This window comes from Neofelis nebulosa, chromosome 5 (assembly GCF_028018385.1).
Source record: "Neofelis nebulosa isolate mNeoNeb1 chromosome 5, mNeoNeb1.pri, whole genome shotgun sequence".
In the NCBI taxonomy this organism is placed as follows: domain Eukaryota; kingdom Metazoa; phylum Chordata; class Mammalia; order Carnivora; family Felidae; genus Neofelis; species Neofelis nebulosa.
Genome location: NC_080786.1, coordinates 34,177,175 through 34,203,673, shown reverse-complemented (window position 1 = coordinate 34,203,673; position 26,499 = coordinate 34,177,175). Strand labels below are relative to the sequence as shown.

The window sequence follows — 26,499 nt, the reverse complement described above, 5'->3', positions numbered from 1 at the left end:
TTTCTCATTGCCAAGTAGTATTCCATTGTATATATAAACCACAACTTCTTTATCCATTCATCAATTGATGGACATTTAGGCGATACATGAATTCAGCGAAGTCGCAGGATACAAAATTAATGTACAAAAATCAGTTGCATTCTTATACACTAATAATGAAGCAACAGAAAGGCAAATAAAGAAACTGATCCCATTCACAATTGCACCAAGAATCATAAAATACCTAGGAATAAACCTAACCAAAGATGTCAAAGATTTGTATGCTGAAAACTATAGAAAGTTTATGAAGGAAATTGAAGAAGATACAAAGAAATGGAAAAATATTCTGTGCTCATGGATTGGAAGAATAAGCATTGTTAAAATGTCAATACTACCCAAAGCAATCTACACACTGAATGCAATTCCAATCAAAATTGCACCAGCATTCTTCTCGAAGTTAGAACAAGCAATCCTAAAATTTGTATGGAACCACAAACGACCCCGAATAGGCAAAGTAATATTGAAGAAGAAGACCAAAGCAGGAGGCATCACAATCCCAGACTTTAGCCTCTACTACAAAGCTGTAATCAACAAGACAGCATGGTATTGGCACAAAAACAGACACATAGACCGATGGAATAGAGAATCCAGAATTGGACCCACAAATGTATGGCCAACCAATCTTTGACAAAGCAGGAAGGAATATCCAATGGAAAAAACACAGTCTCTTTAACAAATAGTGCTCGGAGAACTGGACGGCAACATGCTGAAGAATGGAACTAGACCACTTTCTTACACCATTTACAAAAATAAACTCAAAATGGATAAAGGACCTGAATGTGAGACAGGAAACCATCAAAACCCTAGACAAGAAAGCAGGAAAAAAACCTCTCTGACCTCAGCCACAGCAATTTCTTACCTGACACATCTCCAAAACCAAAAGAATTAAAAGCAAAAATGAACTATTGGGACCTCATGAAGATAAAAAGCTTCTGCACTGCAAAGGAAACAATCAACAAAACTAAAAGGCAACCGATGGGATGGGAAAAGATATTTGCAAATGACATATTGGACGAATGGCTAGTATCCAAAATCTACAAAGAGCTCACCAAACTCCACACCCGAAAAACAAATAATCCAGTGAAGAAATGGGCAGAAAACATGAATAGACACTTCTCTAAAGAAGACATCCGGATGGCCAACAGGCACATGAAAAGATGCTCAATGTCGCTCCGCATCAGGGAAATACAAATCAAAACCACACTCAGATATCACCTCATGCCAGTCAGAGTGGCCAAAATGAACAAATCAGGAGACTATAGATGCTGGAGAGGATGTGGGGAAACAGGAACCCTCTTGCACTGTTGGTGGGAATGCAAACTGGTGCAGCTCTGGAAAACAGTGTGTGGAGGTTCCCCCCAAATTAAAAATAGACCTACCCTATGACCCAGCAGTAGCACTGCCAAGAATTTACCCAAGGGATACAGGAGTGCTGATGCATAGGGGCACTTGTACCCCAATGTTTATAGCAGCACTTTCAACAATAGCCAAATCATATTCCTCTTAAAGGTTAATACCAGCATTTTAGCACCACTGTGTTTCCGAACCCAGTTTTTGCAAAAATTTTTGCTTGCTTGCTTATATTTTTTAAACAGTCAAGACTTAGTTAACCACCAATTTATGGATTTCTTTGCTCCCCATTGTTTCCCACATGCCACTTCTGAATGTTACATTTTCTTTCTTCCTGAAGTGCATCTAGTAGCCATTTTTCAGGTTGATGTTCCCTTGTGTTTCATATTTTTAAAATTCCAATTTTATCTTGTAACTTTTGCCTGGAAGCTTCTTTTAGTGGGAATTACCTGCTGTAGTGATCCCAGAGCTTCCCCAGGGGTGCGAGTGGCAACCTCAGGGCCAGTTTGTGGTTGCCTGGGTCAGGGCTTCATGTGATTGCAGGTTCGAAACCAGTTTTTACATTTTCAAGGTTTGGGGGTTCCTGTACAAGTCAATTATGTGTAACCACAGATTCCATACTCCTGTAACTGATTCGGTGATTGTTTCCACCCATTGCTGACAACAAGTTCCCTATCCTCATCAGCAGCCAAGGTGTTTTCTGTTTCAAAACTTTTCAGGCTTCTTGCCCCTTACACAGTAACGTTGCCTTCTGTCTAGTGTGTATGCTAGAATTCTGGTTCCTGTCAATACTTAAACTCACCTTCAACTCCTGTACCCTGCTTTAGATATCCTCTTAGACCATCATCAGGAACTTTACCTGCATTATGTCTTAATCAGCCATGTGTAAAAGTTGTTGCTGGTTTAAGTAGGGCTTTCTGTGTGTTTGGAGGAGGAAGGATAGGTTTTCACTTGTCTGCTATCTTTAAGAGGATTTTTTTAAATAATGTTTATTGTGGAGAGAGAGACAGGGCATGAGCCAGGGAAGGGCAGAGAGAAAGGGAGACACAGAATCCAAAGCAGGCTCCAGGCTCTGAGCTGTCAGCACAGAGCCAGACGTGGGGCTTCAACTCATGAACCACGAGATCATGACTGGAGCTGAAGTCAGATGCTTAACCGACTGAGCTACCCAGGCACCCTGCACTTGTCTGCCATCTTGACCAGAAGTTAAGGTTGCTAATATGCAGGATATGACACATGATACATTCCCTTATACTTCTCTAGTGCTTTACCATTTTCAAGGCCTGTGTATTTAATGAACATTTGAATGCCATTGTGAGGTAGACAGCACAGGCAGGTATCATTTGCTCCGTTTTGTTATGAGAATTTGTCATTCAAAATAGAAATCTTAGCAGAAACAAATGTTATTATTCATCTGCCATGTGTTTAGCATAGTCTTGGATGAGGGGGGTTGAAAAACCAGAGTAACTTAGTTCAATTGGGTGGACAATAAACAAACATTAAATACCAAACACAATATAAGTAGTTGCTTAGTATGTGACCTTCATAGGTTTCTAATAAACTTTTTTTTAAAATGTTTATTCATTTTTGAGAGACAAAGAGAGCATGAGTGGGGGAGGGGCAGAAAGGGAGACACAGAATCCAAAGCAGGCTCCAGGCTCTGAGCTGTCAGCACAGAGCCTGACGCAAGGCTTGAACTCACTAACTGTGAGATCATGACCTAAGCCAAAGTCATCCGCTTAACTGAGCTACCCAGGTGCCCCTCTAATAAACATTTTTTAAAATTAAATGTTATAGGCAGGGAATTGTTAAAATGAAAAATAGTATTGACAGTAAATGATGTAGGAGGTGGGGAGAGGCCATTTCACTGTGGACTGGCATAACAGAGGAGGGAGGTTCTGAGACAGGCTTTTAAGAAAATGGGATTTGAGTAGGCAGGATAGGATATGTAGACTATTCTGGAAAAGAGCATATGCATATGAATAGAGAGTAGCAAAAGACTGGGGACCAGATTGTTAGGTCTAAAGGGCAAATTAAGCAGTGGGTTTTACTCTTGTAGAAAACAGGAAATCACAGATAATTTATAAGACAGTAACATGACAAAAACTTTAGGATGTTACCATTCTTCAGAAAAAGCGTAGTGCAGGCAGTGGGGGAGGGAGACCAGGAAACCGATGTCAGGGGTGTTGCCTGAGTAAGAGAAAAGATAATGTGGGCTCCACAGGAACTCGAGGATAACATCAGAGAGGACAAGAATATTTGGTTTTATTAAGTTTGAAATGCAAAAGGGGCACTTGTTTAAATGTGCAGTTTACATACTTTTTGCTTCCAAAGTTATTTAAGTGAACCAGCCATGTCTTAGAAAGGTGGAACAGAATTGCCAAACCATGTGAGAGAGATACAGAGACTCCTTTTCCCCTCTGGCACCAACACTCGGCAGCAGTCTCTAGTGCTCTGCCCTCGGAGAGCAGATGTAGAGGCAAGTTTGGGATTTGGTTTGCTTTTTCCTATGGAAGTGATGCCTCCTGCTGGAGTTTGGTCCTGGGCCATCCCACGCTGGAGTATTGAACTGAGGGTATTTAGGTATACCACTATAACATTGTGGTCATCGGAAAAGTACATTTCAGTTCTAAAGTAGATACAGGGACAAATTTCCAGGCAGCACAGTACCAGAGGTGGCAGTCAGAAGGGCACAGGTAGTGTTGGCTTTTGGCACTTTTGGTGTGGGTCCCTTTTTATTCCTATAAAAGAAGCCTCTTCAGTCAGTCGCTTCCCAGGAATATTGGTAGCTGCTCCAGGAACAGACCTCCTTTTCCCCCTATGCCTGAGACAGGACCCTTTTGACAAGTCCCAAGTTGTATGTAATTACCCACACACACAAAAAATCACCACTGAGATTCCTAATAATTTATTAGGCACGAATACCTCATTTATTTTTGGATTTGAACAATTAAATCCAACTGAGAGAGTAGTTCTTGCTTTTGCATATGTTGACCTCTTCCTAGTATTATCCAGTCATGCACTTAAATTTCACACGAAAATGTATGTATATATTTTCAAATGGCTGTTCTGATTTAAATTACAAAATATACATATGTACACATTTTAATATAAAGCTGGTAAGGGTGCTCATCAACTTCGGGGCTGTCCATCTGGAGTCAGCTCATACCTGTAAGACAGTCAGGTTGGACTTGCATTAGTATGAGAGCGTGCTGTGGTGGCAGTGGCAGAAAGGCAGCCTTGTCTAGCCTGCCTGGGCCCCTGTGGGACAGCAGAACCCGTCTCTCTGTAAGGAGACCAGGCAGGGTTAAGGCGAGAACTTAAAGAGGTCTGTTGGGCAAGTGAGATCTGCAAGCGGGGAAAGCCTGAAGTACAAGTCTAATCTGTCTCTCTCCTTGATAAGCAAAGAAGCTGACATGTCCTGAAAAGGGAAGAACTTTGGAGAGAATATGCACAACTGAGACAGTGTCTTGAGTACCAGATTAATGTGATAAAATGAAAGGGCTCACTTACCAATGTGAGAAGCCCATAATCAGATCCTCTTTTGATAAGTCGATCAGTACCTAAACAAACACAAGTAATCAGTTTCCTTCCAAAAATTGCATTGAGTGGAAACCTATTGGCACAAACGGAATTGATCATAAAAAGGGCTTCCTTGGGCAAGGGCTCTTTTTCCTTTGGCTCTCAACATTGTACTGTCCTTGTGGAGAGGTTATGACAATGACCTCAGTGTCCTGAGAAGAGGTCAACTGCTCTTTGGAGTTAAACCTCAGAATCTACATGGGGCACCTGGGTGGCTCAGTCAGTTAAGCATCCGACTCTAGATTTGGGGTCAGGTCATGATCTTGCAGTTTGTGAGTTCAGGCCCTGCATTGGGCTCCATGCTGGCAGTGTGGAGCCTACCTGGGATTCTCTCTCTCTTAAGTAAATAAATAAAACTTTGAAAAAAGAATTTATCAATGTTACTGAACGGGAGAACAACTTGCCTTTACTCATGAACTGATTATAATTTTAAGCAAGACACCATAGTTGCCTCAACTCTAAAAGTGAGGATATTACCTCCATCATAGAAGCGGGCTTTTCAAAACATGATTATAAGAAGATGTTTATTGAAATACAACTGCAAAGTATTAACAAACATCCTTTTTTGTGTCTCCTTGGCATCTTCCTGAAGATTATATTTACCGTACTTTTACTTTAAGTAAAATCTCATCTCCGCAAAAATCTTGATGTAATGAGACCCAAGCCTTCACAGGATGCTGTATTTATCAAAACAATACTTAATACATGTTCAGATACTTGTGCAATGATGAATTTAGATAGATTCTCCAGCTTGTTAAAAGTGTTGATCATATTAATTGGCACATCTAATACTTTCAGAAACATTACACACACATAAACACACACAAAATAAAAATAACCTCCTGATGAGGCTCTCCCCTCCTTGAACCCAGGTCTGATAATAACCAGATGATCCAATCAGAATTTCTGCAAGGGTGTTCCACCAATGAACAGTTAGAGTGCCGGGGGGGCAGGGGGGGGGCGCTGTGGGAACAGAGTGTCAGGAGTCCCTCTTGTACTTACTTTTCCTAGTTCCTTCCTTCTGTGTGAGCCAAGTGGCCTACTGTTTTTCACTGCGACATCTAGTGACCTCTTCTTTACTTCTTCCATGGGAACAAAAAATTCAAATCTTAAAGAAGCAAAAAGTCAAAGTGAGATTTACATATTTTAATCATTTTTGTTTGATCTATTTTCCTACTTTTAAAACCGAAGACTATTCAGGGGAGCATCCAGAACAGTGTTGGTTCGTAACAGATATTCAGTGCATCATTATGACAGATAATCGCTGTCGTGTGCTAATCAAAAGCCCTGGAAGCATCAAGAGGCTGTTTGCCTCTCTGGGAAGTGCCTCGGACTACTGTGCTTTGGGATTTGCTTCGGACTTTCTCTGAGCTTGCCCTCTCTTTACCTGCCCCTTCTCTCTCAGCAGTGCCTGTTCATAGGCCCACCTCAACTCTGTTTTTTCTGACCAGCTAAGGACTAGGATGTTAAATACTTAGGTCTCTTGGAGTTTCATGAAAAATAGTGGCCTGCCTTTCTTCTGTCTGTGGAGCAAGGCAGAGGAATCTTTTTGTATAAGCTTTGTCACATACTCACAAAAGGTTACTGGCCTCCTTACTTGTAGATATTTTATTTTTTTTGAGGTAAAGTAACATTAGTTTCATGTGTATAACATGATTTTATATGTGTATATATTGCAAAATGATCACAAGTCAACATCCATCACTACACAGTTACAAAATCTGTTTTCTCATGGTGAGAACTTTAAAGATCCATTCTCCTAGCTACTTTCTAAAATGTAATATAGTATTATTAAATATGGTCACCATGCTGTACATAATATCCCCATGACTTAATTTTATAAGTGGAAATTTGTTCCTTTTGACCCCCTTCACCCATCTCTACCCTACCACCCCCTGGCACCTACCACCAATCTCTATATCAACGAGCTTGGCAGTTTTGGGGTTTTTGGTATCTTTTATGGATGTTTTTTTGTTTTGTTTTAGATTCCACATGTAAGTGAGATCATTCAATAAGAATCTTTGTCTGACTTATTTCACTTAGCATAACACCCTCAGGGTCCATCCATGTTTTCACAAATGGCAAGATTTCATTTTTTTTTTTTTACGGCAGAATATTTCATTGTGTGTATGTGTATGTACACACACACATACACATCTTCTTTATCCATTCATCCACCATTGGACACTTACGTTGCTTCCATGTCTTGGCTATTGTAAACAGTGTTGTAGTGAACGTGAGGGTACATATGTATTTTTGAATTAGTATTTTCATTTTCTTTGGCTAAAGACCTAGAAGTAGAATTGCTGGGTTGTAGGGTAGTTCTATTTTTAATTTTTTGAGGAACCTCCATATTGTTTTCCACAGTGGCTGCACCAGTTTGCATTCCCACCAACAGTGCACAAGGGTTCCCCTTTCTTCACATCTTTGCCAACTCTTGGTAATAGTCATTCTAACAGGTATAAGGTGATATCTCATTATTGTTTTGATTCCCATTTCTCTGAGGATTAATGATATGGAGCACCTTTTTATGTATCTTTTGGTCATCTGTGTATCTTCTTTGGAAAAATGTTGAGGTTCTCTGCCTATTTTTAAATCAGACTTTTTGGGTTTTTTGCTATTGTAGGAGTTCTTTGTATATTTTGAATATTAACACCTCATCAGATAAATGGTTTGTAAATATTTTCTCCCATTCAGTAAATTGCCTCTTCGTTTTGTTGACCATTTCCTTTGCTGTGCAAAAACTTTTCAGTTTGATGTAGTTGCACTTAATTTTGTTTTTGTTGCCTTTGCTTTTGGTGTCAAATGCAAAAAATGATAACCAAGACCAGTGTCAGGGAGTTTATTGCCTATATTTTCTTCTAGGAGTTTCATGGTTTCAGGTCCTACATTACATTAAGTCTTTAATCCATATTAAGTTTACTTTTGTGTATGATGTGAGATTGTGGCCCAGTTTCATTCATTTACATGTGGCTGTCCAGTTTTCCCAACACCGTTTACTGCAGAAACAGTCCTTTCCTCATTGTATAAGTTGTATTAATTGACATTGTCATAAGTTAGTCAACTATCTAGATGTGGATTTGTTTCTGAGCTGTTTTGTTCCATTAATCTTTGTGTCTGTTTTTTACGCCAATACCATACTGTTTTATTACCATAGCGTTGTAATAGAGTTTGAAATCAAAGTAGTATAATGCCTCCAGCTTTGTTCTTTCTTAAGATTGCTTTGGTTTCTTGTGGCTCCATACCAATTTTAGGATTATGTTTTATTTCTGTGAAAAAAGCCATTGGAATTTTGAAAGGATTGCATTAAATCTATAGATTGCTTTGGGTAGTATGGACATTTTAACATTAATTGTTCCATTCCTTGAGCAGGAACTATCTTTGTGTTGTATTCAGTGTTTTTCATTAATGTCTTAGATTTTTCAATGCACTGATCTTTTACCTCTTTGGTTACATTTATTCCTAGGTGTTTTATTCTTTCTGATGCAACTGTAAATGGGACTGTTAATTTCTCTGATAATTCATTATTAGTGTACAGAAACGTGCTGAATTTGTTGAATAGTTCTAATGGTTTTTTAATGGAGTCTTTAGGGTTTTCTATAATGTTATGTCATCTGTAAATAGTGACACTTTTACTTCTTCCTTTTCCATTTGGATACCTTTTGTTTTTTCTTGCCTAATTGCTCTGACTAGGACTTCCAATACTAAAAAAGTGGCAAGAGTGGCTATCCTCGTCTTGTTCCTGACCTTAGAGAAAAAGCTGTCAGCTTCTCACTGCTGAGTATGATGTTAGTTGTGCATTTGTCATCTATGGCCTTTATTATGTTGAGCTACATTCCCTCTATACCCACTGTGTTGACAGTTTTTATTTTTAGTGGATGTTGAGTTTTGTCACTTTTTTTTCCTTAATGTTTTTTATTTTGAGAGCGAGCGAGGGAGGGAGGGGCAGAGAGAATCCCAAGCAGGCTACATGCTGTCAGCGCAGAGCCCAATCTCACAAACCATGAGATCATGACCCAAGCTGAAATCAAGAGTTAAACACTTAACCAGCTAAGCAACCAAGGCACCCTGAATTTTGTCACATGTTTTATCTGCATCTGTTGAGATGAACGTATGATTTTTGTTAATGTGATGATTCACATTGATTGATTTGCAGATGGATGTTGAATCATCCTTGAATTCTGGGATTCCCACTTGATCATGGTGTGCCATCTTTTTAATATATTGTTGAATTCAGCGTTGTTTTTTAAGAGAGAATGTTATCTTTCTTATTAAACATTTAAGAGAATGTTACCTTTTTTATTAAAAAAATTTTTTTTAATGTTAGAGAGAGAGAGTGAGTGGGAGAGGGGGAGAGAGAGAGGGGCATTCAGAGTTGTTTTTTTATGTTTGTTTTTGAGACAGAGACAGAGAGAGAGAGAAAGAGTGGGAGAGGGGCAGAGAGAGAGGGAGAGACAGTATCCAAGGCAGGGTCCAGGCTCTGAGCTGTCAGCACAGAGCCCAACATGGGGCTCAAACTCATGAACCATGAGATCATGACCTAAGCCTGAGCGTCAGACACTCAACCGACTGAGCCACTCAGGCTCCCTGAATTCAGCTTTCTAATATCTTGTTGAAGATTTTTGCATCAGTGTTCATCAGGGATATTGGTCTATAATTTTTTCTTACGATGTCCTTGTTCAGCTTTGGTGTCAGGGTAAATACTGGCCTTATAATATGAGTTTGGAAGAGTTACCTCCTCTTCTATTTTTTTTGGAAGACTTTGAGAAGGATTTGTATTCTTGAGTGTTTGGTAGAATTCACTAGTGAATCCATCTGGTCTTGGGAGGATTTTTGTTTCTAATTCAGTCTCTGTATTAATAATCAGTCTGTTCAGATTTTCCATTCATTATTCAGTCTAGGTTGTATGTTTCTAGAAATTTACCCCTTTCTTTTAGGTTGTCAAATTTGTTAGCATATAATTTTAGTCTCATCCATTGTACTTCTGTGGTATCAGCTATAATGTCTCATCTTTAATTTCTGATTTTGTATTTCCTTTTTTTGATGAATCTAGCCAACGGTTTGTCAAATTATCTTTTCAAAGAACCAGCTCTTGGTTTCATTGATCTTTTCTATTGTCTTAGTCTCTATCATTTCACTTATTTCTGCTCTGATCTTTCCTTTCTTCTGCTAACTTTGGGCTTTCTTCATTCTTTTCACAGTTCCTTGAGGTGTAAACTTAGGTTGTTTTTTGGAGATGATTATTATTTACTGATATAGGCATTTATCACTGTGAACTTTCCTCTTAGAATTGCTTTTGTTGCACTCCACAAATTTGCTAAGTTGTATTTTCATTTGTCTGAAGATATTTTTGATTTCTCTTTTGATTTCTTCTTTGACCTACTGATTGTTCAGTAGCATGGTATTTAATCTTTACATACTTGTGAATTTTCCGGTTTACTTCTTGTACTTGATTTCTTGTACTACTGTGGTCAAAGAAGATGTTTGATATAATTTCACTTTTCTAAAATTTATTAAGACTTATTTTGTGACCTACATATTATCTATTTTGGAGACAGTCCCATGGGCACTTGAAAAGAATGTATATTCTGCTTTTGGATGAAATGTTCTGTATATGTCTGTTAAATCCATGTGGTCTAACATGTCATTTAAGGCTGATATTTCCTTATTGATTTTCTGTCTGGATGATCTACCATTGAGGTAAGTGGGGTATTAAAGTCCTCTACTATTACTATATTGCTGTTTCTTCCTTTAGGTCTGTTAATATTTGCTCTATATATTTTGTTACTCCTAGGTTAGGTACATAAGTATTTACACATTTTAGATCCTTTTGTTGAAGTGACCTCTTTATCATTATGTAATGCCCACTTTTGTCTCTTATTACAGTCTTTATTTTCAAGTCCATTTTGTCTGATAGAAGTATAGCCACCCCATTTTTCTTTTGGTTTCCATTTGCGTAGAATATCTTTTTCCATCCCTTCACTGTCAGTTTGTGTGTGAAGGGAGTCTTACACTTAGCCTGCATCTGAAGTGAGTCTCTTATAGGCAGCATATAGGTGGGTCTTGTTTTTTATCCTTTCAGCCACTCTGTGTCTTTTGATTGGAGAGATTAGTCAACTCATAAAGTAACCATTGATAGTTCGTATTAATAGTACTTAATGTCATTTTGTTAATTCTTTTCTGGCTGTTCTATGACTTTCTTTAGTGGTATACTTAGGTTATTTTTATGTTGTGTATATGTACTATAGGTTATTGCTTTGTGGTTACCCTGAGGCTTACATATAACAGTCTACTTTAAGTTGATAATATCTTAAGTTTGAAAGCACTCTAAAACTCTACATTTTGACCACTCCCCCCACTCCACATTTTACATCTTTTTATATCTCTTAACTAGTTACTGTGGTGATAGTTGTTTTTTGTACTTTTAACCTTCATACTAGCTTTATAAGTGATTAATCCACTACCTTTACTATATATTTACCTTTACCAGTGAGATTTGTACTGTTCTATGTGTCCTTGTTACTAATTAGCGCCGTTTCTTTTCAGTTTACAGGGTCTCTTTAACATTTCTCTTAAGGCCAGTTCAGTGGTAATAACTTCTATCTTTCCAATTATTTCTTTGTTTATTTACTCTTGTGAGATAGAGAAACACACAGAATCTGAAGCAGGCTTCAGGTGCAGAGCCTGACTTGGGGCTCCAACTTAAGAACCGTGAGCTTATGACCTGAGCTGAAGTCAGACACTTGACCAATTGAGCCACCCAGGCGCCCCCATCTCTCCAATTCTTAATGACAACTTTGCCAGGTAGAGTATTCTTGGTTAGTTTTTCTTTCAGCACTTTGTATCGTGTTAGTCCCTTCTGGCCTGCAGAGTTGCTGCTGAAAAATCCCCTGTCTAAAGGTGGTTCCCTTATATATAACAAGTTACTTTCGTCTTGCTGCTTTCAAGATTCTCCCCTTAACTTTTGACATGTTAATTACAACGTGTCTTAGTATAGGTCATGTACTCACAAGAGGCCTCTGGGCTCCTTACTTCTAGGTGTATTGTTAGGGTGGAGGCTGCTAAGTCTGCCCTCCAGATAATCCAGCCATATCTTGCTGGATCATATTTTCAGAGAGAATTACGAACAGATCAGGTTTGTCACAAAAGTCAGATGTCAAACCTCTCCCTCCTCTGTTCCTACATGGCAATTTTGAAATCCTTTTACAGTTGTGTCAGAGCTGTCTTTGAGTACAAAGTCTCTGATTTGTGTGGCTCTAGAATATAGATGGTGCCTGGCATAACGTGTTTCTCTCTCCCCCACATCCTTTCTTGGTACCACTGAACTCCCAAGTGAAGCTCTTAAAGGAACATACTAGTTCTTAGACATGGCCCAAAGAGCACTTAGTTCAACTCTTTTAAAATGAGTAATTATTAACCAAAATGAGAGGAAATCAGAATTATCAGGTATATTACCTTCCTAGGCTGGTTAGAAATGTCTTTTGTTAGGATCCTGATGCAGAAGGAAGCAATGAGGAGATTTTGACTTGTGTACCTTGAGATCAACTTGAAGTCAAGAATATTTCACATAAGACTTGCCACACCAGGACCATCAAAAGCAAGAAATGTGATGAGAATCTGTCTACCAGTCTTGTATCCAAGGACATGGGTGGACAAGTCAGGGTAACAGATCTATTTCACTTGACAGCTATGCTTTGTTGCAGAAGGGAAGACAGGCCAAAGAGCTTGGAGCTTTGGAGGAAATTTTAGGTCCTTAGGTTCAAGGTATGTTTATTTTTAACTGCTACTTTAAGAGAGATTCCAAGAAATCCTCTTTGACCATATTTATATCCTTTTACTTCTAAAGAGGCTTCATTTAAAGAAAAAAAATATGGCACAGTTCATAATCAGGAACACTTTAGCCCCTATGGGCAAGAACAGATGGTAGCTGTTTTGCTTCAGTGCCCTGGCAGTCCTCTTCTCCCAGTCATGTCTAGAAAGTTCGTGAAGGCACACATGTGGCTGGCTTGCCAGGCCCACCACAGGCCCTCAACAAATACTTGAAGACATAAGACAACACTCTAGGCAGGGCAGCTTGGTCCACTTACGTCTCATCGAACAGAGGTTCCAGGGTCTTCCTTTTCACTGAGGTTTTCTTACGACTTGCCCACCTCCTTTCTGGTAGCAAGTACACACGGACATAGGGATCAGCTCCACTGCTGGTGCAGGGTGTCAGGTTTCTGATTTGGTTTCAAAGACATTAAAGAAAGTTTTAAAATACTGCAAAGACGGGGCGCCTGGGTGGCGCAGTCGGTTAAGCGTCCGACTTCAGCCAGGTCACGATCTCGCGGTCCGTGAGTTCGAGCCCCGCGTCGGGCTCTGGGCTGATGGCTCGGAGCCTGGAGCCTGTTTCCGATTCTGTGTCTCCCTCTCTCTGCACCTCCCCCGTTCATGCTCTGTCTGTCTCTCTCTGTCCCAAAAATAAATAAAAAACGTTGGAAAAAAAAAAAAAATTAAAAAAAATAAATAAATAAAATACTGCAAAGACTCATTTGGAGAAAGCTATACTAGCCATGGAGCTCTAGATGGCTTTGAGGACAAAAATGCCCTGTCGACTAGATGACCAAACAGCAACAGTCTGCAGATTTGAAGGACAAAACATCAGACACACGATTTCAAAAGCATGTGTGTGTGTGTGTTTGTTTTTTTTTTTAAAGTAGGGAGGAGAGCAAGTACATTGCATCTAAAGGAAGTAGGAGATTCCTACTTGAGAGAAGGTACTGGCTCCAAGTCACCCCAGACAGTTTTGCAGTGGTTATGTCTGAACAAAGCCCTTGGCTCTGGAGCCCATCAGCATCATTGAGGACTTGTCATTCACAGCAGGCAGCCTTCAGCCCTCCCTCCTTCCCTGTGTATTACTTGTCTACCTCAGCCATGCCCCCCCCCCCCACTGCCATTGCTCCAAGCGCCTTCACTCTTTTGTTCACCTGATGCTCCCAGAGGCCTCTTCCTGGCCCCAGCATCTCGTTACCTGCAGCCACTGATGAGCACACTGAGGCAGCGCCGCAGACACACATAGCGCACCGTGAGCCGAATCTCACCCAGCCTCCGCTGCCGGAGATCCCCGCCTCTGTAAAGAAAGGGCTTGTCACGTCCCTTGCCATTACGGGTGTTGGCCTCTCCCCCAACCCCAACGACAGAAGCATGTCCTGCTTTAGGAACATAGGGCCCTGTGGGTTAATAAAATAGCTCTCAGGTTCTTTTTGGTCTGAAGTCCGTTCCATCCATTCACATTAATTATCCTACTTTACAGTAGGAAGGATATGAACCTTGGAGTGGGATCTGTTTCTATACCATGATTTCCTGTGAAACCTTGGGTAAGTTATTCGACTTTTATGATAGTAAATTGTATCTCGTAGGCTAATCGTGAAGATGGAATTAAATAACATGCTAAGCCCATGGTAAACACTTTATATAAATCCCACATCCTAAGCTCTCCATATCATCCTCATACACTTGAGAATTCAGGAAATGTTTCTGTGGTAAGGAACCTTCACTAGAGCCCAGCACCTGTTTTACAGTTGGTATGCATTTGCTCTCTCTCTCCCCCCTTTCCCCTGTGTTTCTAGCATACCATGCTGCCTCTCATGAAGCCACTCTGAAAGACCAGAACTTGTACAGCAAAGTAAGTTTGTGTCTACTATTCTATCCAGGGATGGATTTTTCATGCATGTCATTTTAGAATAGATTAAGCAGAGAGGTGCATACTCAGTGTTGAGGCTGATATCTGTCAGGTCAAAGCAGGAGGAGGCCAGGGAGTTCAGCGAGGACATGCTGGGAGCCAGCCTCTTGGGCGGCCACGCAAATGGGGAGACAGGGCATTTCATGGGTCTGGGTGACTTGATGGGCCCTGGAGAGTGTGGGCCTGGGACAGTCAGGAAGATGGTGGCCGCACTCTTCTTCTTCCCCGTGGGCTCACAAAACCCTTTGGCACTGTCCTTGCCTTTGGGCTCTGGGCCTGTCTCTTGGGGTGTGGGCTCGGTGGCAACAGTAGAGGCACTGGTGGTTGTCATGGTGCTCTTGGAGGCTTCCTTGGTATCAGAAACAGGGTCTGGGGGGCATGGCAAATTTTCAGGGCCCCCTCCCTGGGATGGGGCTTTGGGGTCCTGGTTGATGTCCACCTTCTTAACGAACAGAGGACCTTTCTTTAGGGCTTCAGGTCCTGTGTATGGGCTCCCCATCTCTCGTTCTTCCACACGCAGGAACTGCAAGCAGATGACAGGGTTATGGGCTGGGCCCCCCTATCCACCTTCTCCTCCTCTGCTCTCATCTTAACCTCTGGGAAATGGTTCCTTCCTGACTGCCCAATCCTCTGGATTCTACCTCCCACCCCCACAACCCCACACCATATCTTCCTTAATCTCTCTTTGCCCCTGGGTCCCTGTAACCAAATATTCTCTTTCTCCCTTATTCCTGCCTCAGTCATGAGTCTTCATGAAGACTCAGTCCTGCCCCCACTCAAACTGGCTGTTGGAGACCTAGCTCACTCTTACAACATGCACTGTTCCTCTACACAGAGGACTCCCAGATCTACACCTCCAGTCCTCTACTGCCTTCTGGATGGGGTCCTTTCCAGCTGTCACCCTATTCACCACTGCTTTCCCTAAAACAGTTCCTGTCCACATATACCCCTGTGTTCCTACCACCAAAATTTCAAACCTCAGCCACTATGTTTCTTCCCCGTTAGTCATCAAGACTGTTCCTAGCACTGTGGTGGTCAAAATATTCTGAAAAATCTCATTAGGAATGTCTAATAAAATGAAACAAACATCCTTTTAAATGCATTGCCAAATTCACAAGAAAGGAGGGAAAGCCCCTGGGGTTACTGAAAAACGAAGGCTAAGCTTTCCTAGGGTGGTTTATCAACCTTGAAAATTCAAGGGGTAAGGAGAAGAGGCCTCGGATCAATGTGAGGCTGGGAGTTGAAGTGGGAACCATGAAGGTGCGATCTCTAGGGGAAAAAAGTAGTCTAGGATAAACATTCCACCCCCCAGGAAAGACTGATAAGAAATATGTCCGTCTCAGCCTGTACTCTGGTGGGGGGAACTGAAGACTTTCCTGAGAATATGGCACCTTACAGGACTGTCTTATATGAATTTTAGTTCTTATTTTTACCTGTGGAATCTTGAAACCTAAAATTTAAAAAATAACCTAAGAATGGACCCTAGGTTTGTAATGCTCCCGAAGTGCTTGGTTATAGTAAAACGGAACCTTGCTGGAAGCAAGCAGCTTCAGTCCAGGTCCCAGAACACTGAACATATGTTTGCAACCCAAGTTACCAAGCATAGAAAACAGATACAACAACCATCAAAATCTAACTCAAGATCTTAAGATATAATGTGTACCTGTGAATTCTAACGTAAGTATTTTCAAATGACTGAAGATGGAATAGAAACATCATAATAAAATACTATGAAAAAAGATAAAATCAGAAATAAAAAACAGCCAATTAGTGGTCTAAGATGACAGAGATCTGAGGAAATTTAGAATGTAGCACCAGGAGATAAAGAAACAAAATATGACAGTGAGGTCAGGTCGGGACATGGAGGAGGTGGTGGTTCAGTGTAAGAATTCTAGAAGGAAGGATTGAAAGAATGGGAGAGGCAATATCTGAAGGGATAATGGCTGACCATATTCCAAAGTTGATGAAAAACAGCAATCTATCTCCTAGCTTCTTCTCGGCACAGAGCAGGTACTTAGTGCTGGGATAGACCACCTTGTTCCACGGTCAGAGCTCCACCCCTCACCTACCCTGGGGCACAAGAAGGGATGTTTACCCGAAGCACTAGCCTCATGGAGATGAGGCTGTCCAGGCCTGAGTGGTCCAGCTGAAAGCGCTGCTCCAGGGTGAGGTCTGTATAGGGTAGAATCTGGCACAGGGGGAACTCCAGCACTCCCAGAGCACACTCCTGGTCATCATCAAGCACCTGGGCAGTGGGCCAGTCACAAAACAGGCTAACCCAGCCTCAGACCCACCACTGCCTTTCCCGAGTCTCAGTTCACCTAAGTAAGTACTGTGCTTCTATTGGCCCCTGGCCCTGTTCTGAAAACCTGGGACTGGGACCAGGCCTGGTCCCTGTTTGCAGTCAGGGTAGAGGCAGTTATGATCTGTATGAGGCAGGGGCCAAATGCCCATGGCCACAGGGGCTTTAAGGGCTGATGAGCTGAGCTGCTCCATGACGAGACATCGGACAAGGCTGAGGGCCCCCAAAATTTGCTGGGTCATGAAATCTTGGACGAGTCATTGCTTGAGCCTCTATTTGCTCATGTGTAAAATAAAGAAGGTATCTCTTTTCCACAGATCGTTTTGAAGATTAAGTTATTTTTTTAAAGAAGTATATCATCATTGACGTCCAGGGAGGATTCCAACACAGGCCCTTCTGGGTGCTATGTAAAACCGGAAAGACTTGCAGGGAGAGAGCCAAGGGACATGAGGGTTTGCCCACCCACCAGTCCGTGAGGATGCGGAGCCTCCACATCCTCTCCCACACACACAGGCTGACTTCACCACTGGGAGCACCTGCCTGAGGTGCACTTCAAGCTCCCCACCCCTCCTGCCGTAGACACCTCTTAGCCTTGTTCCAAGACCCGAACTTGACACAAACCTTCAGATGCAGCTCCTCGGCTGCCACGTTGGACACAAAGAAGGAGAACACCTGGCTCCACACGGGGTCCTTGGTGTGGGGACAAGTCTGGGGATGGAAGAGAGAAAGATCACTGAAGGGTCAGGATGGGCAGAGCAGGGTGCAGGCACCCTCTGCTCGCATCTGGCCACTCACCAGCACTGCCTGGGGGTCAGACCCACCCACACGGCTTGTGGGAGACTTTAGGGTGGGGCAGCCAGGTTCAAAGGCAAGGAGAGCTTTCCCAGGAAGGTTGGGGGTTTAATTTACTTACTTAAATTCAAGTTAGTTAACATACAGTCTAGTATTGGTTTCAGGAGTAGTGATTCATCACTCACGTATGACACCAGTGCTCATGCCAACAAGTGCCCTTCTTAATGCCCATCGCCCATTTAGCCCATCCCCCCCCCCCCCACAACCCCTCCAGCAGCCTTCGGTTTGTTCTCTGTATTTAAGAGTGTCTTAGGGTTTGTGTCCCTCTCTGTATTTTATTTTTCCTTCCCTTCCCCTATGTTCATCTGTTTTGTTTCTTAAATTTCACATACGAGTGAAATCATATGATATTTATCTTTCTCTGACCTTTTTCACTTAGCATAGTGCACTCTAGCTCCATCCATGTTGTTGCAAAGGGCAAGAATTCATTCTTTTTGATCTCAAATATTCCAGTGTGTGTGCATATATGTACATGTATATACATAGATAGATCTTCTTTATCCATTCATCAGGCAATGGAGATGTGGGCTCTTTCCCTAAACTGGAAGTTGTGTGGGGCTGAAAGCATAGCACCACTAGAGCTCACTTCCAGGGGAGGGGCCAACAGGACTTCCACGGCTTTCTAGCATGGGCCCTTGAGTCAGTCACTCCATCTCTGACCCTCAGGTTCTTGAACTGTGCAACTATTTTGTGAGGTTGTTTTGAAGACACCGGGCCTAGAACGTGTCCTGACACCTACGAACACTGTTCTGTTCTCTAATCCCCTGCCCTTTTGCTTCTCTCCTGTAAGGGGTGGGGCCCTCACTGTCCCATGGCTACACACTGAACTGTCTCACCTTGCTCGTTTGTGTCTTCTTGCCTACAGAGAGCTTGACATAGGAAGAGGGGTCTCTGCTCACTTTATTCTGTGGGGAACAGATGGACAACAATGAAAGTGGTACCAATGGTCTGAGACACCACCCTGACCAGCCTCACCTCCCAACCCCCAGGAGCATCAGTGGGTCCTGGGGCCAGCCAATTGCTTCCCTCTGACAGAAGGCTACCCTGGTGCCCCCAGGTCCCTGGGCTGCCATCACTGTGAGCTCTAGGATAGGGCTAAGCCCAGGGGAGGCTCCAAGGTAAAGACAGGAGGCCCAGAGCTGGGCCTGGTTGAGCACACGCTCTTGTTCCCTCGAGCTATGGAGGCAGACAAGTTCTGGCTCTTCCTTTACCTTGTGACCTAGGTACTTAACGTTTCGGGTGCTACTTGTAAAATGGCAACAAAACGAGACACACTCATCATGGGACTCGGGCATAACGAACGTGGGGGGGGGGGTTGCAAAGCCCAGCGCCTGGCACATGGCAGACGTGGTGAATGGCACTCTTGTCATCCCTAGGCTGTGTGCACAGACGGTCACCCAGAAGACAGGGCTGTGGTTACTCTGAGGAAAAGGCGCCGTGACTGGCTTTCACTTACCTTGGTAAACCTAGGGAGTTTTTTGGCTCGATATTCGCCATTCAGGTAGTCAAAGGGGTTTCTCTGCAGGACAAGAATAGGATAAATGAATGACACATGGACATGTGCAAGAGACGGGCACAAGGCAAAGGTGTATGTGACACTGGGCATGGCACCACTCACCGGCAGGTTGCAGGCACTCTCCAAGAAAACCACGAGGATGGCAGTTGAAAAGCCACTATGGTCCTACAAGCACACACAGACTCTCACTCACTGGGTGCTGAAGCATTAGGAGACACAGACTGGTTTTGGAGAAGCCTATTCACGGCAGAAGGAAGCTAGCTAGCCAGACCTTGAACTCCAGACAAGCCCTACGATTGCCCACAACCTAGCTTTTTGTTGAGACTGAATCTACAACTGCAGCATGTCAGATTCAAGTCAGACACAGGGGTGGACTTCCTCAGGAACTGGGCTGACCAGCACTGACAGAGCTTTTAAGGATCCCATCTTTCCCGAAGATGGCTGAGCTGCTCCGAGACTGCTGAGAGATCAGGAGCTGCCTGGTGTGGAGCTGAGGCCAAGGGACAGGTTCTGCCGAAGGTGGGGCTGGCTGGATGATTCTGTGAGCAAGATCTGGGGGCTTCATCTCGCCCCCTTCCACAAAGCTCACACAGGGACCGGCCGCCAGCCTCTGCACACCTTTCTGGTAGGGAACGCTGACACCCCACCCTCACCTGGGTCAGAGCTTCCGGGCTGGCGATCAGTGAAAGCCACTCCAGCCGCAGGTGCAGCCGCCCGCTGGTTGTGTCGTTCAGGACAAACCACTGCAGGAGGAGGGTGAGGAGGGAGGAGGGTGAGGAGGGAAGAGGGTGAGGAGGGAGGACGGCTCCAGGAAAGGCCCACTGAGATGCTACCGACCCTCTTCAAGCAGTTCAATTCTGGGACCTGGTGGAGCCCTAATAGGGGCTTTAGGGCAAAGATGGCCCAGCCGGGCAGTGTGGGCTCTGGGCTCGAGGGAATGGGAGAGGTGGTTATAGAAGGCCAGAGCACTACACTTTGAGATGGAAACAAGAATGTCCATGGGGGGAGGGGGGGTTGCAGGCTCGACTCTACCTCATCCACCACTCTGTTCGTCATGACATCCCCAAGGCAGATCTGCAGGCTGGAACACACAGGGAGTTGGCTTAGCTCCAAGCAGGCAGGAAGCAGCATATCCGAGGGCGGCCCTCAAGACAGGGGACCTTAGGGGTGCCTGGGTGGCTCAGTTGGTTGAGTGTCCAACTCTTGATTTTGGCTCAGGTCATAATCTCAGGGTTTGGTTTGTGTGCTCGAGCCCCACGTCAGACACAGCAGACAGCATGGAGCCTGCTTGGGATTTTCTCTCTCCCTCTCTCTGCACCACCCCCCCTTCTCTTGCTCTCTCTCACTCAAAATACATAATGTAAAAAAATGGTTTATAATCTTTGAGGAAAAAAAAGACGGGATCTTATTCATCTCAAGGCACCAGTGGTAAAGCGCTTGCGGCTCAAGCAAATGAAGGCCAGTCAGCAGGTGGCTCCAATCCCCAGAGGAGAACATGAGCAGAGGCTGCTGGGCACACTGGCTCTGGATTCCCCAGTGACAGTACTATGGGCATTTTGAACAGGATGATTCTTCTTTGTGAAAAACTGCCCATGCGTTGCATGGGTTTAGCTTCCCGGTCCTGTGTCCTCTAAACACCCGCAGCACCGCTTCCCACAGTCATCATTAACGACCCCCAGGGCCCATCCATTTCCAACACTGCCCCAGGTGCCCTCCAGGGGATAAGTCGGGTTGGCATGTGTGTGATAGGAGGTGACGGAGACCTAACCTGACTGCAGCCCAAACACAAGACCCTGATAGCCAGAGGGGAAGGGGGGTGGAGATTAAGTCTGGGTGACTGTTAGAAATGTGCTTGAGCTCAGCACACGCTGGAAATCAGTAACATGCAGCATGAACTACAAGCCACACTTCTCATCTGCAACAACACAAAAACTGCAGCTTTTTCCATTAAGAAGAGAAGAAAAAGAACATCTGGTGGGGAGCTGTTTCTTAGGGTGGCAGATGGCACCCTTCCCACTTTGTTTTGTTGCTTTTAAAATTACATGCTCGTGGAAACCAGCTAAACAATACAGGAGCAAGAAAGATTTGGGTGAAACTCTCTTTTCTGCCTCCTCATCCCAGGCTCCCTGAGGCGAGCGGTGTGAACAGTCTGCTGTGTGTCTCCTGTGCCCTTCTCTGTGCTCACACAAACATACTCCGGGGTCCTCCCTGGAGACATGAATCCGCATGGGCCACACCCAGCTCCCGCCCCTTACCCCTTCCCCACCCCCCCAACCAAGTCTTCCAGCTCAACACAGACCCTGCTCATTGTTTTTAAAAGCTGCAGAATATTCTGTAGTTTGGCAATGGCAAATCTATTCAAACACTCGACCAATATCCTCTGAGGCTGGACATTTGTGTTTCCAGCCACCACAGTTCTGCTCATTGCAGAGCACCCCACGTATAATACTCTGACTTTATGGGAGATTCCTGGAACTGGGGCTGCTGGGCCAAAAGACATATAAGTCTGAAGTTTTGATGGCCAGCCCCAGCCCCACCATCTCAGTCCCCCGACAGCCCTGAGTTTGGGTTCTGCCCCAGAGCAAGAGGCCAGGACTCCTTGGCACTGGGAACCTGACCATCCACGCCGGCCCCGCCCCTGCACCTGCTCTGAACAGAGAGTCTAGCTACCGCACCAGGACTGCAGGACGCAGAGCCCATGGGACACAAACCTTGGGGCCCTCTGCATCCCCGTAGCCCAGCTCAGGGCTGGGCACTCAGGAGACACCTAGGAAGGAGGTTAGTAGCAGGAACGTGGAATGACAGAGCAGGATGCCTAACATAGTCACTGTGTCAGGTGACTGTGTGCTGGAGGCGAGGGTGCTGTGGCCCGAGGCCTGGCCCAGTGCCCCTGCGCCCAGCTCAGCCCTCCTCCTCACCTGCCCAGGAAGTCGTCCCTGTCGGGATCCTCGTCATACAGGTCCACCTCCAGGTCCTGCCCAGGGACTTCGTACACTATAAACTGGAACAAAAGACGGGATACTTGATCTGCAGGCTGCAACAGCTGATGAAGCCGACCTCAAGCATGACCTAGGGAGAGCCCAAGTCCAGCCCCACCACCTGCCAGCTCAGAGCCCTGGGCAGTTTCCTGGCTTCAAAGCCTCTGGAGAACCCCACCTGTAAGAAGGGAGTGATGTACTCCCCTGCGGGATGGGGAGGACGGGGGTTGGTGCACAGGGGACAACGGCTGCTGTGTGTTTTGCATGGGGCTCGCAGCTTCTGGAGCACTTCATAGGCTGTGGGTGCTACCTTCAGGTAGTAGGGATTGTGGGTGGATTTAAGAACTTTAAGCTCCTGGTGTGAGGCTCTGGCAGCAGGGGAGGCTGGGAGGATTGGGGCAGAACTGACTCAGGTTCTTTGATTTGAAAAATTCCAACAAATCTGACAGTGATGGGGAAGGGAGGTGGGAATTCATTTACGAGCTGTTCCTCCAGCAGGGCCACGGCAGCCCACCTCTGAAGCCTGATGGATGTGGGAAGGAGGAGTGATGCAGGCCACCCTGCATGTCCCCAAGGCCACTCCTCCGGCCCGGTGTTGCCACATGGGTGTGTGAGGCCCTCCCTTGTTTGTACCCAGCATGACCCAATGTGGAGCCCGGAGGGCATCAAAAGTAGCCGAGGAGACCCTCACCTCAAATACCTCATTCCAGGTGGGGTTCAGGTTCTTGTAGATGGTCCTGCTCCGGAAATGCTGTAGGCCAATGCTCACCTTGGCGTAGGGGTCTGACTTGCCTCGGATCCCCAGGAAGTTGTCCTTCTGAGCCAGCTTCTCTGCTTCCAGCAAGTGGACTCTGATCACTCCCTGGAAAATGCCCCAGCCCAGGGCTCACAGCTGCTTTCTGGGCTGTGCCCGCCCCCAAGGCCCACAACATCAGGGCCAAAGCCATCAGACATCATCCCAGCCCCATCTCAGTGTCTCTGGGGTCTAGATGGGAGACAAGCCAGATATGGCAGTTTCCTTGCCAAAGCCACGCAGCAAGTGATGTCAGGGTCCAGGGCTCTGTCCACTCATCACCATGCCCTGCCCCCATTCCTGGCCTTCAACCTGCCGTGTGAATGGCTTGTTCAGCCGCAGCTATTTCCTCCTGTGCTGACGACCACCATCTGAGGAGGCTGCCTCCTGGATTCCCCCTCTCTAGAGGGGAACGAAGTTCTAGTCATTTCCTCCTGAGGCCCAGGTGTACACACCCCTGTGGGCACTGCGTGCCGCTGGCAGAGTGCTCATAAAGGCCCCACACTCTGGGCTTTGTCCTCAGACAGAATGGAACACAAGAATTAGGAAGTACACTTCATGGGGCCAGGAGGCCTCCTGCCTAGAACTGTGTTTTTAAGTATCGGTAGATACATGTACGCTTAGGATGAGCACTGATGACCGTATAGAACTGCTGGGTCACTATCTTGTACACCTGAAACTAACACAACACTGTATGTTACCTGTATTGGAATTAAAATAAAAAAAAAACAGTGACAGATACACAGGCATTTACCCTTTGACCCAGCAATCCCACATCTAGCCCTAAAAGTATACTGCCAAAACTCAAAAAAGACATGTCCAAGGCTATTCGTGACAGCGCTATTTGTAATAGCGAGAGATCAACACAGCCCATTCAATAACCCCCTGCACACACACACCGTGGAGTACTGGGCCGCCGTAAGCAGGAAAGAGTTAGGGCCCTGTCTACCCTGTCACGGAGCGGTGCCCATGACATACGGAGTGATAAAAGCAAGGTGGAGAAAACTAGGTTGCTGCCATCCGTCAAAGAAGGGGAATATGACCATCATCAGATATGCACACACAACCATATCTGCAATATATCTGCAGCTGCTCATTTTAGAAAACCAGCAATGAACAGTGGAAGGATAAACCATTACTTAAGGGGGATGGTGGAGGTCAGGTGCAGGGAAGAAAGGATCGAAACCAGACCCCTTAAGATAGAATCCGTTTTTTATGTTGGACTTCGGAAGCTTGCAAATATTTTACATGACTGTAAAAGTAAGTTACGGTAAAAATTCAGCCCTAAAAATAGAAAATGGAATGAGACAAATCAATGTAAATGTTCACGGCCAGTTGTCGCAAACACGCAGAAAGAACTATTCCAAGTGAGTTTATATGGTAGCAACTTTCCAGGACCTCTTGAGGGGGATATCCCCTGAGGATAGATTGTTTTCAGTAACAGAGGCGTAGCTGGTTGTTATTCTGAGATGGCCAAACTCAGCCTGGGGAGGCTGAGAGGACATATGTGCTGCCGCCTGCTCGCCCTGGGCCTCACCCCGGTGCAGCCAGAGCAAGCCGATGCCTCTTACCTGGTACTGGTGGAGAAATGGGCACGCACCCCTCTCCCGAGCCCCGACTCGCAGCCCTGAAGGGCACCTTCTGTAGGGAGGCCATGTGGCTGTCCTCAGGGGCCTCCCAAGCAAGGCCCAGGATGTGGGGGGCAGGGGCAGTGGGACTGAGCACACAGGAAGGCCCACGTCCTGGCTCAACTGAATGTTCTTCCCAGTGTACCCCAAGGATTCTTTCCACCACCAAATAATGGAGTCGGGGGAGTCTCGTGTCCCTGAAGGGAGGATGGGAATCTCCTAGAGTTTCCTGGGGGCAGGGGTGACTTCCCATAGCCCCCAAGCCAGGCTGCACAGGTGGGGGGTGGTGAGGGGGGACCAGCATCCAGGAAGGAATGCCACCTGGGTTCTGCCCCTCCCTCCCTAGATGGGTGGCTTTGGGCAAGTCAGTCAGTCTTCCAACGCTCGGTCCTCGCCCGATCAAACAAAGATGCCATGCTCTTACAGGGCAGAGACCAGGCTTACCAACTGAGAATGCGTTCCCTCCTCCAGCCTGAGGGTCCCTCAGCTCTGGGCCCAGTGCTCTGTGGCCAGTGCAGGTACTCACGCAGGGCAGAGGAAAGAGCAGGTTGGTCACATCCAGCCCCTTCTTCACAGGCACAGTCACGCGGTTGGGCAGTACCAGGTGGGCGGCGATGAGGTCCTCCAGCAGGCTGTCTGACATCTCGCTGGGGACAGTGGACATGACCAGCTGTAAAGGCCGCCCACCCCTCCACTGGTCATCCCCAGAGCTCAAACCAGGAGCAGAGCGTGGTGGGGTGGGCCCTGCCCAACAGGGAATAATATCCCTGTCCCCAGCCTGCCTGGCTGGTGGGGGTGGGGGAAGATGCGGGGTTTACATTTTGACAGCCCCTGACCACCACCCTCTCAATCCCGCTCTGTTCTCTGAGGCATCCCAGCGTGGTAGCTAAGGGATGGCCTGGAGTCTGTGTGCAAATCTCAGCTCCACTACCCATGAGCTGTGTGACCTTGGGTAAGTCGATCACCTCTCTGGACCTGTTTCCTCATCTCAGAGAATAGCACCTGGCGCACAGTAAGTGCTAGCTAAGTGTTTGCTCCCGTAGCTCTTCTACTGGCTGACATCCCATCAGAGTTCTCTGCTCACTGCCTGACTCCCTCTCCCCAGCAGAGGAGCAGGGACAGTGCCTGGAACAGGCCTGGCACGCAGAGCGGGTGCTCAGGAAATATCTGTTGAATGAAACAATGCACCACTGGATTCTCTGCATCCAGGGGGCCGGGAGCAGTGGGATCATCCCCAGGGAGCGAGCCAGTGGTCCTCCCCGCAGGTCAGGGAGCTGCCTGAGCCCGGGGAGCCTGCTGGTGCTTGCCCTGGCCAGTCCAAATGTCCCTGATGCCTGGGGACACGTGTCCACGTGGGCCTGGAGCCCTCCCTTTCTCCTCCCAGGGGGCCTGAGGCTCTGAGTGCGGCCCTGCCACGGCCAGTCCCAGGAAGGGACGTAGAAGAACCGGGATCCCCTTTCACTGAGGAAGACCCCAGAGAAGTCACACAGTTGCTGAACAACAGAGCCAGAGAGCCTGTGCTCTCTCATTAGCCCACACAGCCTCCCCCAGGACATCTCCTGTGGCCAGTGTGTGCCCGTGCGTTTGAGCGTGTGTGTGCGTGCGTGTGTGCGCGTGTGTGTGCGTGTGTGCGTGTGTGTGTGTTTTCTAGGTGCAGTGCCTGCCCACAGAGGCCAAGCAACCCTGTTAGCCTCCTGGTCCCACTCCGAACACACCAACACATTTCCCCCCAGGGCAG

The 26,499-nt window shown here is 45.7% G+C and overlaps 1 protein-coding gene across 3 annotated transcripts in view; it reads right to left on the bottom strand.

Annotated features, from left to right (window-relative positions):
- Nucleotides 1-4,281: 4,281 nt before the first annotated feature.
- The window catches only part of ESYT3 (extended synaptotagmin 3), a 50,884-nt gene continuing 28,666 nt past the window's right edge, over nucleotides 4,282-26,499 (bottom strand). Inside the window, exons 8-23 of one of the 3 annotated variants that reach the window (XM_058730007.1) lie at nucleotides 25,288-25,408; nucleotides 23,032-23,202; nucleotides 22,281-22,363; nucleotides 20,395-20,443; nucleotides 20,016-20,105; nucleotides 19,465-19,527; nucleotides 19,303-19,365; nucleotides 18,683-18,751; nucleotides 17,616-17,702; nucleotides 16,788-16,937; nucleotides 14,719-15,215; nucleotides 13,982-14,080; nucleotides 13,059-13,190; nucleotides 5,974-6,079; nucleotides 4,903-4,952; nucleotides 4,282-4,558 (exon numbers count right to left, since the gene is read on the bottom strand). In XM_058730007.1, the coding sequence (XP_058585990.1) occupies nucleotides 4,522-4,558; nucleotides 4,903-4,952; nucleotides 5,974-6,079; nucleotides 13,059-13,190; nucleotides 13,982-14,080; nucleotides 14,719-15,215; nucleotides 16,788-16,937; nucleotides 17,616-17,702; nucleotides 18,683-18,751; nucleotides 19,303-19,365; nucleotides 19,465-19,527; nucleotides 20,016-20,105; nucleotides 20,395-20,443; nucleotides 22,281-22,363; nucleotides 23,032-23,202; nucleotides 25,288-25,408 (1,867 nt within the window). In that variant the 3' untranslated portion in view covers nucleotides 4,282-4,521. Of the gene's footprint in view, nucleotides 4,559-4,902; nucleotides 4,953-5,973; nucleotides 6,080-13,058; nucleotides 13,191-13,937; nucleotides 14,081-14,718; nucleotides 15,216-16,787; nucleotides 16,938-17,615; nucleotides 17,703-18,682; nucleotides 18,752-19,302; nucleotides 19,366-19,464; nucleotides 19,528-20,015; nucleotides 20,106-20,394; nucleotides 20,444-22,280; nucleotides 22,364-23,031; nucleotides 23,203-25,287; nucleotides 25,409-26,499 lie in introns of those variants that run through there. The other 2 variants (XM_058730008.1, XM_058730010.1) reach the window with 2 other exon arrangements.